Source organism: Pinus tabuliformis, chromosome 1_1, assembly GCF_031772625.1.
Source record: "Pinus tabuliformis cultivar Carrire ecotype Pingquan chromosome 1_1, CPIR1, whole genome shotgun sequence".
NCBI lineage: Eukaryota > Viridiplantae > Streptophyta > Pinopsida > Pinales > Pinaceae > Pinus > Pinus tabuliformis.
Window position 1 is genome coordinate 821,303,667 of NC_142297.1, and position 15,136 is coordinate 821,318,802.

General features: G+C 37.4%; 1 protein-coding gene across 1 annotated transcript; it reads right to left on the minus strand.

Moving 5' to 3' along the window:
- Positions 1-8,272: 8,272 nt before the first annotated feature.
- On the minus strand, positions 8,273-12,559 carry LOC149216609 (disease resistance protein Roq1-like). Its single transcript, XM_089392805.1, has 4 exons — positions 11,154-12,559; positions 9,921-11,022; positions 9,492-9,803; positions 8,273-9,405 (listed from the first exon to the last, which is right to left on the minus strand). Exons 1-4 carry the CDS (start codon positions 12,161-12,163, stop codon positions 9,031-9,033), a joined length of 2,799 nt encoding a protein of 932 aa, XP_089248931.1. The 5' UTR covers positions 12,164-12,559; the 3' UTR covers positions 8,273-9,030.
- Positions 12,560-15,136: the final 2,577 nt, after the last annotated feature.

A 15,136-nucleotide genomic window follows, 5' to 3' on the forward strand; every position in this document is an offset into this window, starting at 1 on the left:
TTTATGAGAAATATAGAGCAAAATAAACCGTTTCTCTTCCTTCTTGCATCGGGTCATGGATGAAAGCTCATGGAATACTCCCTTTATTTCTTTTTCTGCTTTTACTATGGTGTGAAAGGCCCCGGCTTCGTACTTTGGCATTTGAGGTTTCAGTGGGCAAGGATCGCTTCAAAGAGTTGCGGTATATTATAATGGAAACGAATTTGTTCCTCTTACTCCATTGCTTTTTCTTTTTCCGATACTTGTAGTGATCACGTGTTTACCATCATACTTATATGCCCGTAATGTAGGACGCCTGAGTTTGCCCCCCCAGCTAGTTTTCATATCGAAACCTGTTGTTGTCAATACACCCATTCTTTATGTTGGACATCATCTAATCTTTGCATCTTCCAGTTTCTTGTGAAGGTGAGTACAGAGACTGTTATTTATATAACGGTCTTCTTTTGCTTTTATTTTCAGGTGCCTTTTGTGTTCTTGTTTCTTGGCGTCGAATTGCAGCAATGGCGATGTCCTTGTTAAAACCCCTTTTACTCATGAAGGCACCCTAGAAATTTTTCCTCGGCATGCTGCACCGTTTTCTCTTCTTCGCTTTCTCGTCCTCGTCTTCAGCTTCGTCCTCCCCTTTCAAGCCTTTGTAGGTGAAGCAAGGCTCGGTTATGTGCAGGTAGGCGAGGGGTTCCTTCAGTTTGTTGATCTGTTCCACCATGTAGAGCCCGAGGGCCATAGGGTTTGAATTTGTGGCGCCCATGTGGTCTATGATGGGGGAAAGCCTTATTGTTGTCCTGCCTCCACCTATTTCTGTACTCATGACTTCCAGGATTTCGAGGTCAAATCGGCATCTATTTTCAATGGAGCCTCCATATTCGTCTGTTCGGTCATTGATTCCGTTTTTCAGAAACTGGTCTATTAGGTATCCATGAGCCGAGTGGATTTCTACTCCGTCGAACCCTACACAACAAATAATCAAACACTTATGTAAAATGGTTGTAGCATAAATCTTGAACTCAAATTTGAGGTCCATTGAAAATTTCATGCAATCTTTTCCCGAGGTTTACACTTCAATTATTCCAAGATGGCTATGGAATTGATGATAAAAGTTCAACTAATTAGCACAAACTCAATTTCATTTGGATGGGAAAGATATATGCCTTTTGTGTTCTTGTTTCTTGGTCTCCATATTTATTCATCGGATTCTGCGTGTCCCCTGCATGGAGTGCTATTGCCCAGAACCTCTCCTGATCTTCTTCTAAATTTCATCTCATTTCTGTTTCGATTATAAATTTATATGGTTGGTTAGGTGTAGCTTGAAATTAGTTTCCATAACCCTATTTTGATTACATGAGAACTGAACAGAGGAATTCAATATGCCACCTCCTTTAAATTTGAACTCATTTCTATTTCAAATGGTGGATTGGTTAGGTCTAGCTTCAACTTAGTTTTCATAAGTCTGTTTTGTTTACATTGGAACTGAACAAATGAATTCACTATGGCATATATTCGGTATGCAGCATGGTTTCTACTATACAAAACTAATCTACATTACCGTCTTCTTTAACCTTCCCCCTTCAGTTCATGTGGTTCACTAAAATGACATGGTGTATCATGATAGATTTAAATATAAATATGAAGCTCAATACCATATAATATCACGGGTTATGTTGTTTTTACATTCTTCTGTTTAATAATTTGTGTATAGCAACAACCTTTCATTTCTGTTTCGATTGTAAATTTATATGGTTGGTTAGGTGTAGCTTGAAATTAGTTTCCATAACCCTGTTTTGTTTACATTAGAACTGAATACAGGAATTCAATATGCCACCTCCTTTAAATCTGATCTCATTTCTGTTTCAAATGGCGGATTCATTAGGTCTAGCTTCAACTTAGTTTTCGTAAGTCTGTTTTGTTTACATTGGAACTGAACAAATGAATTCAATATGGCATATATTCACTATGCAACATGATTTCTACTGTACAAAACTGATCTACATTACCGTCTTCTTTAACCTTCCCCCTTCAGTTCATATGGTTCACTGAAATGACATGGTGTATCATGATAGATTTAAATATAAATATGAAGCTCAATACCATATAATATCACAGGTTATGTTGTTTTTACATTCTTCTATTTAATAATTTGTTTATAGCAACAACCTTAGAAATTGATTGGTTGTCTGTAAAAGAGTCCAGCCTTGTTTCTGTCATATGCAGGGTTTAGGGTTTAATATCTGGTTTTATGTTGTTTTACATTCTTCCATTTAAGAATTTGTTTGTCGTAGCAACCTGTTAGAATGTGATTGGTTGACTGTAAAGGGAGTCAAGCGTTGTCTCTTTAATAGGCAGGGTTTAAGGTTTAAGGTTTGGTTTATGTTGTTTTTACATTTTTCTAAGAGTTTGTTAATAGCAGTGGCCTGTTAGGATTTGATTGGCTGACCACAGAAAGAGTCCAGTGTTGCTTTTTTAACTGGGAAGTTTTAGGGTTTAGAATTTTATTTTCTTCTCGTTCTTAGAATTATTTACTCATCATGTTATATGACAGAGGAAAACAATGAGAAGAGCTAGAAGACCATCATGTTGGATGTTGGAAATGGTGTGCATAACATTGGCTAGCACTTGCATCTTCTTACTCATTTACACAACTTGTTTCCCTCCAAATTGGTACATATGTTTTGCCCTTCAATATGTTAGCTCTGTAATATTGCTGGCTGGTTTGCGGTGTAATGCATGGCATGAATACAAGTATGATGAAACAAAGAATAATATGATGCTCAACGATCATATGATGGCCCTTTGAGTGTTTTGGTTGTTACATTATTCTCCCGAAACATTCTTTAATATTATTATTTCTTTTAAATGTGTTTTGATAGTTGGGTACCTCAGACTGCAACTTTTACCATCGTTACCATAGTAAATCCTATGATTCTATAAACAAGAATTTATCCTTCATTGAATGAACATAGTGCTTACCCATATCCACAAGAATAAAACAAGCTGGAAAGCATTCTGCAGAACATAAGTTAACCATTAAGCAATTGGTATTCCCATAAATCCTCGGTGAATAGGATTTAGAAACACAATTTGTTAATTGAAATTTAGAATGCAAATCATTTTGATCCCTAGAAAAGAGTGAAATGGATCAAGAAAAGGATAAGTTGAGGGTGATTAAACCAAAACAGCTTATTGTTGGCTACACAGTTGGGGTTCCTTTAACTACAACATGCCTCCCTTGAATTTCTAAGGCCAACTCTGTTATTATAACTTGTATCTTTGTTCCAACCAACAAAATTATCTGTATATTTTGGAGATAAAATGACATAAAACCCAAAGAATTCAATCAAAAAAATTGTCATGATTATTAACTCCCATTATCAATAATTCAGTGTCATATTAGTCCAAGATTTTTGTGCACTTACAACTAAGGGAACTAAAGAGAGCCAAAAGAATGAATACCACCTTGCTCACAGAAATAAATCCAACCAAAAAGAGGATGTTAGCTTAAACAACAACAGAAACTCCTTTTAAGAATATGCAGATTGAAGTCATTGGAAGCAGAGATAGAGTGTTGAAGACTTACCATACACATTGAGAAGCAAAAAGATTACAACAAAAGCCCACAATGGAGGACTGTAGATAACCCTTCTTAACCCTTCTTAGTTCCTCTTTTCTTGTTGCCCTTATTCATCTTACTAACAAGGACGACATTTTGCTCCTCAATACCTGCAATAGTATCCAGTATTGTCTCCTTCTAGTTGAAGTCATTCCATAGCCTGCTAAAAATGGGAAGTTTTTTATGGCCAGATGTCATAGCCAAAAAGTTCCCAAAAACAACAAAACCTATTTAATGCAATGGGCATTGGGTACTAGCTCTTTACCCTTCACCTACTAATTTTCATCTTCAATGATTCTTTATATGTCACAATGCTTCTCGAATTTATGCCTTACGACGTTTCCTTTGCAACATCTAGTGCAAATGCTAGTTATGAATCTTTTTTTGTCATGTTTTGATGGTTGTGTGGGACCAGTACTATAACAACTATTGGTCCCTGCACAACAATAGAAATCTCTCCCCTATTTCATAGTAGGAGGATGGAGTCTTTGATGCCGTATAAGATGAATGAGGAGCATCATGACAAATACATGGAGAAGGCTTTAGAGAGAAAATGGGCATGAGTGAGGTACGATAATGCAAAGAATGAATGTGACTAGGGAAGACTTGAATATAATGAATGAGTGTGGTCACCAAAGCAGTGGTAGAGAAGAAAACTATAAATTAGAAAAACTATATATGGGAAACTCTTTAAATTATAATTAAAAAGGAGAAAGAACCAGACACCATTGTGTGAGAGGAAAATAACCACACAAAGTTGGTGACCTACATTAGTGTTGTGGTGAGCAGAGGTTCTAGGATACCACAAAGACCCTAACATAAAAATATTAGAGTTGACAACTTTGTAGAACAAATGAGCATGACAAAGTAATCACCAAGTGACGAGCAAAAAAGCTGAAGTCTAATTTCCCTTCTCTAATACCATGTCACACCAACATGAATAATTCCGCAAGATTTTTTTATTAATGTGCAATCAAATTTATACAATCAAATGACTCTTCATCTCATTATCCAATATCTAAGAGTAGACTGATCTTTATATTCTCCTAATTATTTAGGAAAAGTAAAATCCAAAAAATTATGTCCAAAGTAATCGAGCAAAAAACCTGAAGTCTAATTTCCCTTCTCTAATACCATGTCACACCAACATGAATAATTCCGCAAGATTTTTTTTAATAATGTACAATCAAATGACTCTTCATCTCATTATCCAATATCTAAGAGTAGACTGATCTTTGTATTCTCCTCATTATTTAGGAAAAATAAAATCCAAAAAATTATGTCCAAATCAAAAATACTTGAGAGGCAGGTCTATGGTATATTGGTACAGGAATAAGACTCTGGGCTCCAAGAGAGGATCCGCTATTTGGCTTGGATTTAAAAAGGTTCAGGCCCTCTTCTTCGAATTTCTCAGGTGGCGCTTTTCCTCCGGCTCCAATATCATTATTGGCGTAGATGCAACTGTTTATGACCTCCAAGAAAAGCTCTCCCCTGATTTGATATCTTTTCTTCACACTCGGGGTATGTTCACTTGGGACAAATTGATACTGTCATGGTCTTCCTCCACGCCGATTTGGAAGGGTGTTGAGGATCTTGGTCTTCCTCCTTCGTTGAAACAGTCTTGGGAGCTGGCCATAAAGTTTTTTACAGACAAGGGAATTATCCAGACAGGTGTCGTTGATGAACTGATTTGCTCTAAGCCGAATTCAACTCAGCCTATCCGGGTCAAAGATTTTTATGATGCTGCCTCATCTTATCTTCAGCTGCGGCCATCTCCAATCTTCCCTTACAAATTTTGGAAAGCCCACTGCCCGCTTAAGGCAGTTTTATTCTCCTGGCTGCTTTTTTCTAATCGAAACCTCTCATGGGAGGTCCTACAGCGAAAGGGATGGTCGGGTCCAAGCAGATGTGTTATGTGCCGCCAAGCGTCGGAAACGAACGTCCATATGTTTTTTCAGTGCCCAGCATCGGCACAAATCTGGTATGAACTTTCTTTATCTCATGGATTTGCCCAGCAGGTCTTCGCTTCTGTGCAGGAGGGTTTCAAGTGGTGGTCTGCTCAATGTCAAGAATGGCGAACTTTATTCATCATTACCTGTTGGTGTCTCTGGAAGTGGAGGAATGCATGCATTTTTCGGGACTCCAAGGATCCTATTCTCTCTTCTCTCATTTACATATCGGCGATGCTTAACCCTGCATGTTAATGATGGTTTTCTTTACATGTCTTTTTCTCTCTTCATGCTTTCATGTCTCTGCACCTCTTATGCTACAGGATTTCTCTCCCAATTGCTGGAAGTTTTATTGGCTAATGCTTTGTTCTCGCTGCATATATCTTTAGTTTCATCAGGTTGCGCAATGTCATACGGGGTTTCTTCCTCTCGGCTACAGGTTTCCCCTCTCTTTTGTCTGGAAGAAGCTTCAGCTTTATATGTTTTGGCCTATGTTTATCTTTGGATTTTCAGCATGTGTATCGGCATTCGGTACTCTCTTTTGCTCTTAATTTGGCTCCTCTGCCACTCCGTGGCCTGCCAATTTCTCTGGAACTGTATAGAACCGATGGCATCCGCCTGCTAATCCGCTCATATGTATCTGCTATACATTTCCTTAATATATAATATGAAGATTTTCACTCTGAAAAAAATGTTGGTATCATGAAAAAAGAACATCACGCCAGGAGAATTAGGTGCTGTTGTAACGTTAAATATGGCACTGACCACACAGCAGTGGATACAGTGTGTGAAAATTAAGCATAAATCCAATATTAAACATGGCATTGGATATGTGCTTCCAATGTCTACCCTGAATGGCTAGGTCTAACTCAATTGTGTCACTTTGGCACATTGGAGTCGTCTATCGCTTGATTTCTTATTACTCCACTTTTCAAAGTAACGGGAAAAAGACACGGACCTCTTCACAGGTTTCCTACAGAATTAAAAATGTCCACTAACTCTGTCATTGCTTGATTTCTTATTACTTCACTTTTCAAAGTAACTGGGAAAAGACATCTACGAACCTCTTCACGGGTCCCCTGCAGAATTAAAAATGTCCACTAACTCCATTTTGAGGTACTAACATAAGCTGCCAGAGTTGTCATATCTCTTTGCTATTTTTATGGAAAAGCTTTACCAAAGGTCGCATGTTCGATTCTCTGCGTGACTAAATATTCTTGTAGAAAAGTTGAATGAAGTCCGGAGTGTTCTGTGTAATTTCATCTCGTTTTCTTCACTCTTTTGTTTCACTGTAAAAATATATTTTTTGTTATTTACCATGAATAAAAAGAAGTACATGCTGTTATTTTAAAAAATTATCAGCTTATACAGCAAGCTGTAAAGTTCATCAATGACCTAGCTGTCTGGAGAAAACTAAAAGGGTAACTAAAAGGGTGTATGGTCAAAAGTGGCCAAAAAATTTCAATAAATCTTACAATAACATTGTTTGAATTATGTTTTTGATGGTGGAAATGGATTCAGCACCATCAAAAGGCACCCAAAATCTTCATGTTTGACAGCTATAACCTGGATTTACAAAAATCCCTACCAGATTTATATCACAATATTGCCAAAATTTCCATCATTTTCAGAGCAAATTTGCAAGCTCATTAGACTATTGCGAACTAAAACTACAGTTACAACAAGAACAAGTTTGGAGGTGAGGTACAGATTCTGCAAAATCTGAAGTACTGGTAAGAAAAAAAAAACAGAAAATTACTAAAACTGATTGCTGTCATGCCTGTGGTACAAAAACTGAGCTATTGATTCATCAAAATCTTCAATAAGGATTTGAAGAATTGTGAGTCGGAGAGGCAGGGGCCTGTTACTGTTGTGCTGAATAATTGAACCTATTTTCTCTGGGAACTGATATGAAAAGATGTAAATAAAAATGCAGAGGGATCCAAGTTAGAACATGAGATCCAAAGGAAAGAGGTGAGTAGCTTAGACTTAGCCACCAACAAACTCTTCCAGGAGGATAGTGCCATGGTTCAAGGACTCTTCCAGGAGGATAGTGCCAAGGTTCAAAGACAATGGCGCTTTTTGATAACCCGTCAGCTGTTTTGTTAAATTCCCTGTAAATGTATTGAAACTTTATCTTCAGGAAGTTGTTTTTTGTTTCAGTAGTTCTGTCCTTCCAAGCATCCAAGTTTAGTATCTCCAACTAGGCTTCACTTGCCAACCAGTCTATAAGCAAATTTATTTATACCTCTGGATCCAAATACCATTTCCTTTATTGCCGTTAAACGAATCACAAACATCCATTGGAAAGCTATGAAAAAACCTTGAAATAAATCACAGCCATCCACCTAAAAGTTAACATCTGTCCACCCTAAGTTCAAGTCGGAAATTTACTTTGATTTAGAATTTTAAATATTTGCATCAATCTTGGATTATAATTTAAAAACATAGGCTACCAATACAACTCAAAAGGATATAGCAAATGTTAAAATGAAAATGTACTCTTGACACGTCTTTTTTACACATGGTGAGAAATTTGATCTTAATAACTTCAAATTGTATAGATGGAGAATAAAGAAACAACCCTAAATAACATGGGAACAATTTTTTTTTCAATTTATTTTATGAACCTTTTTGAAGAATACAGTATTCACATTATTATTAATTTCTACCTAAATTGCATAAACTGCAGATTTCATAAATTCCAGATTTCAGAAAATTTTATTAACAAAAGCTAAGTCCACTGTTTCGATTCACTACCGCGAATTAAATTTTCAAAATATTCTCAAATCTACAAGAGAGCTAGACTCAAATCCAGATTTTCATAATATTCAAAATCTGCAATGAATGTGTTTCAGCTGTTTCTGCCTCCTCTTCTGTAGAATGGCACTTATTTAAAAATCAAGTACTTTATTAAGAACATATAAAGATAATCAATGTGTACTCTCGAGCAGGATGAAAAAAAGCCATTTCTGCATTTCGCAGTGACCACTGGTTGCCACTATGACTATTGTTGCAGGTGATATTATTTTATCACAACCTCCAAGCTGTGTCAAAATTAATTTAAAAAATTTCTGCAAAACACCTTCAATGAAACGTTCCCCAGGTATCAAACTGCAGCAGCCCTTCAATGTTTAAACTGTAGTGGATTCCAAAGGAATTCGGAAGATATCAGAAGCAAAAAGACTAGAGTGGATTCCAAAGGAATTAGGAAGATCAATAGCAAAAAGACTGATTGATGCTCTGTACAAATGTTCAATTCCCAAAGGAACTTGGAAGCATCTTCAAATTGTTGAACGAGCAAGGGATGTGTTGAGACTTTGGCCCAATTTCTTATTATGCCATTTGTTGAGAAATATTATATTCCTCTGGGAAGTAGGGGAGATCTCCAAATGGGTAAGACAGGTTTGATGCTTTAAAGATTTGTCATATTCCTAGGCCTTTTCAAACTTTTGCTCGGCGATGCGTTGGAGATTTTTAATTTCCCGAAGGAATTTGGGAACGTCTCCAAGCTGCAGAAGTTAGAAGCATCTCCAAACTTTTGCACTGCCGGAGATCGGAGAGTTGGAGATTTGTTAAATTTCCCATGGAATCTGGAAGATTTTGCAAACCTCTGCCCTGGCCGATTTGTAGATTTGTCACCTTCTTCCCGGCGGAATTTGGGAGAATCTGCATTTTGTAGTCTTTCAGCTTCAGATATTTCAAGCAGGCTAGATAACAAAATTCTTTTGGTAAAGTCCCTAGATTCGTCTCCTCTGCAACAAGCTTTTCCAACTGCTTCAGCTGCCCTAATGAATTTGGAAACCTTAAAAGTGGAGCACTAACATTTAACTCCCGCAGCTGCATAGGTACCTGCAATCTCCACGTTTCGATCATAAGAAAGATAAAAATATACAAAGATTCCCATCTTTAAATTGCTGCCTGTACATCTTACCCACCTGAGATTGTGGTTGCCACAATTCTTTCAATTCGCTTCCGTTCACTTCTAAAACTCTTAAATCGCGCACTGGAAGCGAGGGAGGCAGGGAAGAAAAAGGACACTTGTTCCAGCTGAGCCATATAAGGTTTGGACACCGCAACCACGTCAATATGCTTTCTACAAAATCGCCTTCAGCTTCAAGAAGTTGTAATTTATTGATCCCCCACAACCTATTACTGGAACGTCTTTCTGAGCTGAACAGTGGATCGTTGCAAGTATCTGTAAGGGTTGACCGAGGAGCCATTCTAATTCCACGCACTTGTGGTGGTACCTGTTTGTTAGTTAAAAACAATGAAGAATTATAATATAGGATGCCACGGATTTCTTTGAACAAAAATCCTGAATGTTTTGACACAAATAGAAATGTTAGTATGACTGAAGCACTTACATGATATGATTGTTCCAAAAGATCATTAATGTTCTGCGTCGTCGCACCCCAAAGACGACGCGGGTTCGATTCTTGAGCAATACTTTTTCCTAAATCGCGCAGGTGATCATGCATCCTTATCTGATTTTCACTGCCAACTTCCACGAGACACTTATTCTGTAGATTTCGAAATCCTACCAGCCCTTTCCAGCCTGATCCACCCCATATTCGTATCCATTTATCCCTGTCTTCTCCCAAGGAAAAACATGCAATATCTAAAAATATTTGTTGCTCCTCGCGATTGAGAGAGTCATAACTTATTTTAAGGCTCAATGCTATCTCCTCAGGTAGTTCGTGAAGTCCACCCAATTGCTCTTCCCAGTATGGTTTGTCTTCTCCACAGACCAGAGCCCCAAATACTTTCAATGACAAGGGCAAGCCACAGCTTGCAGCGACAAACCCATCTACAAGTTTTTCAAATCCTTCAGGCGGATGTGCCTCGAAAAAGGCATACTTGCAGAAAAGCTCTTTGGAGTCTGAACTATTAAGGGGGCTGAGCCTATAAATGGAGGTTTCTGAGATTCTTGCATTTGTAAGAGCATGCCAGTTACGAGACGTCACTAAAATCAAACTCTTAGGGTCAAGGACACGCCTTAGAATTGGCAAAAAGGCATCCAGTTGATCCACCTCACCTACATCATCTAATACGATGAGGGCATGACAATATGACAGAGTCCTTTCAAGTAGACCTTTACCTTCTGCGCAGCTAGCAATATTGACATCTTTGAATGTCAAGTCTTTAATGAGCTTACTCTGCAAAAAATTGAGCTTTCCTCTCGCTGAATGTTCCCTCACATCAAATAAAAAAGAGGATCGATTGTAAACTGATATATTCCTGTTGAAGAATTCTGTGGCCAGGGTAGTTTTCCCCAGCCCCCCTAGACCAAAAATCGCTACAACCTTGACCTCGGGGCTCTCATTCTCCTCCTTCCATGACACTATCCTTTCAACATCTTGTATTTTTGTTTCCAAACCAGTTGGATATTTGGCCACATCCAACGGTGGTTTTGGAATTATTTTCAGCACACTTTGCACCACTTTATCCAAGAGCTCCTCTTCGTCACTGAATATTAATTAGGAGAGTAAGATCATTAGTTTAAAAAGCCTACCTAATTAGTTGCAGTCATGTACCTATCAATCAATCCAAGAAATTAGCAGTAAACAGAGTTTGAGCTGATAGTAGGAGATACTCACCCATTAAACTCCGCCAACTCCAAGCCGCTTAAACTGGCAGCATGAGAAAGAGCGTCTCTCCACTCCTGAATTTCCTGGCAGTCGTATCGCTGTTTCTCTTCATGATTGCGCAGGCATTTTGCATACGTTCCATCTTTTGCATCTTTGCCCGTCCACCTGAGCTCAGAAGGCTTGACGTTATAAAACACTGGAATAATTTCAGCCCGTGAGTTTTTCATGAGCACAAGCTCTTTGAGGCACCAAGATGATTCCGCATAATTTGGAGAAAAGATAGCGATATGAACCGAAGCGACATTTATAGCGGCTTCTATCTGGGAAAGAATCTCATGTCCAACCTGCATCTCCGGCTTGTCAAGAAAGGCTTGCAATCCATAGGAATGAAGACTGCGGTAGAGACGTGTTGCGAAGGTTTTTTTGACATCAGAGCCACGATGGTTGATGAACACATCGTAGCTCTGACAATAATAAGAAGTCGAGGGAGAGGGAGAGGAGGAGGACGAAGAAGCGGAGACATTGTGAAGAGGGACCGTGACGGAGGAGGAAGAAGCAGAAGCATCGTGAAGAGGGATGAATGAAGGAGAACAGAGCGTGGAGGAAGAGGCGGGAGCATTGTGAACAGGGAGCGTGGAGGAAGAAGAAGAAGCGGCACAAGCATCGTGAATAGGAATGAATGAAGGAGAACAGTGCGTGGAGGAAGAGGCGGGAGCACTGTGAGCAGGGAGCGCGGAGGAAGAAGAAGAAGCGGCACAAGCATCGTGAATAGGGATGAATGAAGGAGAACAGAGCGTGGAGGAAGAGGCGGGAGCACTGTGAGCAGGGAGCGTGGAGGAAGAAGAAGAAGCGGCACAAGCATCGTGAATAGGGATGAATGAAGGAGAACAGAGCGTTGAGGAAGAGGCGGGAGCACTGTGAGCAGGGAGCGTGGAGGAAGGAGAAGAAGAAGCAGCAGAAGCATTGAGAAAAGGGACGAATGGCAGGCAATTTTTTAGGCAAGTCGTTAGGTTTCCCATTGGATGAACCTAAAGAAAGGAAGGATAAGAATAACAATAAGAAGATTATGTTTGCAGGCAGAATTAGGGTAGAGATGGGTGGACAAATCTTTCTTCAGGGCAAAGCCAAGATCGTGGTACTAAGTTGTAGACGCAGAACAGGCGGCGGAAGAACCCCTGGAGCATCTGCAGTCAGGATTGGAATTTGGATGGAAAAAAATCAGAATAAGATTCTGCAGTAGAAAACAGAATAGGATTTATGCGCAGGGAATCATTGCGATAAAATGGCTGCATTTCTTTCATAAAATGGAATGCTCTTCGCCTTAGCATATACCCGTTTAGCGGTGACAGAAGCCAAATGGCACAAAAGCGCGTTGTGAATCGTGGGAATTTCCATGGGCAAAGAAGAGTACTGAACAGAGCACCTGAATGTTGAAAAATTTGTGGTCCTCCTATCAAGACCATGACATCCATCCATATTTATTTTGAAATATTTTGTTCCCGATAAGAACACAAATCTTTGCAGCGGTGTGATTTTATTTTCAGAGATTTATTATTATTATTTTATAGGAAAGATAATTCAACGTTGAAAGTTTATAAAATATTGGTTAACTCCATTTGACATAAATATATGATTTTATATTTTATATTTTTTTAATATGGAAAATGAAAAGTAAAATGAAGAGTTTAGTAGTTGTGGTTAACTCAATTTTACATAAATATATGATTTTATATTTTATATTTTTTTAATATGGAAAATGAAAAATTTAATGGTTATTGTTAATTAAATTTGAAATAAAATTAGCTGGGGACTTTTTGTTTATTATTATGAAATGTTTAATATTTAAGAATAATTAACTTAGAAATAAAATTAGAAAGATATCTGGAATTTTTTGTATTTATAAGGAGCTTAAGTAGTATAAAATGAATTATGTTCTTTCTTTGGGGTTGTTCCATAGGATGAGAATCCAGGGATTTGAAAAACTAATAATAATTAAAAATTAAATTAATATATTAATATTATATTTCAAAATGTGTTTATTTTTTATTACTTTTAAAAATTTAGATAGTGAAACCTATCTTGTTGGGAGGATTTATAGATATAATGTAAGGAAATTATTTGTTAATAATCAAATTTGTGTATAAAAATTGTCATTGTTGAATTAGAATTTAGGTGATTATGATAAAATTATTGTTAAGGGTGTATTATAAATAAATAAATATACATATTAATTATAAAATATAGATTGATTATAAAGAATGATCTATAATATAAAGTATATATATTATTTTATTTATTTTTTATTTGTATAATAATAATAATAATAGGTTAAAAGGGGTGCACATCCCGATCTCTGTCATATTGGGTTGCATGTTTCTTCAATTTAATTTAATTTTATTTCATTTGATTTTGCATGTGCATTTGTTATGTTTTTGGTTTCAAGGTTGCATAATAGGCATTTGGTAGATCCATAGTTGAAATGGGTTTAGGATGATTTAATTATTAATTTTATGTTTTATTATTTTATTTTATTTTGACAGAGTTGAGCATGACATTAGATCTCTACCATATTGGGTTGCATGCTTTTTCAATTTAATTTAATTTAATTTAATTTTGCATGTGAATTTGTTATGATTTTGGTTTCAAAGTTGCATATCTACTCATATTTATCTAGATACATTCAATATATAATACACATTTGCGAAAATATGAAAGATTAGATATAATTTTGTTTATTTAATTGAAGACTATATATTGGTGAATGAAAGCTTGTAGCTAGCCTCTTAAGAGAAATGAAGTGACATCTTTTTCAATTTGTTTTGCTATTTTTCACAAGTCACATAGCTTAATTAGTAAAGGAGTAAGTGGCCCATAATCCACACATCTTTTTTACTAACCAAAGCATTTTTACTTCATTAGAATTGGGACTAGGAATCGAGTGTTATTAAAGAAAGGGAGTAGCCCCTGCTTCCCTTGCGTCTTTTAGATTATCATGGGCTTTCATCTAAAAGTTTTCCCAAAGCACTCGATTTTTCCATCTCCCTTTTTAGGTTCACATAGTGTAATAGGAAGGTAGTAAGTGGCCCATCAACCACACATTATTTTCTTTGCAGGTAAGGAACAAACATAACTTAGTGTAAGTAGGGGATTTTGTAAAGGATCATCATATATCCACATCACTTCACACTTTGTATGTTCACTTTGTCACTTACACACATTGCACTACACACACTAAGCTACTTTATACTTTGAACAAAGGGCATCAAGTTTCAAGAGCTTTTGTACTTAGTTTATTTGAGATTTTACTTTTTCACACCATAAGTGAAGGAAGACACCTAAAAGCAATCATAACTTGAAAAAACTAAATTTCCCCATAGGGGCCATAAAATAATTTATAGTTTAAGTTAGGACTGTTGGGGGTAGGCATCCAATAAGCCGACATGGTCATGTTGCATTTTGAAGCATAGAAGTTGTCTTTTAGGGTGCTTCAAATCCTTCAATTGTCCCACAGAAAAGACTACCCGGGCAGCACAGAGACCCGATTCAGAGGGGGTTCTACTTAGGCTCAGCGCGTGCGGTACTATATGGGAATACCCGCGGTCCTGTATGGGGATACCCAACTTATATAGTGCTCAGTACTGATCACTGATTACCAAGAAGCTAAAGACTTGACTGCCCCCGTGAGACGAAGGTATCCTATTGGCCAAATTTTAGGGCATATTTCCCTATAGGTGGAGGTGCGGGAAGCACTGAAGTCCCATTCATTACCTTGGTTGATTCTTTTGGTTGCTAGAAGCATCTCCAGTTCTTTAGAGATGTAGCCTCGGTACCCATCATTAAAGATATCTCCGCAAGGCCCAGTTACTTTGAGAGTGGAAAGGATGAATATGTCTCTTCATAGGATCTTTTATCATACACAAAACAAACTAAAACCATTTTTCTTGTTTGATTGATCACATAGCTTAACTTAAAGGGAAAGTAATAGTTTGTTT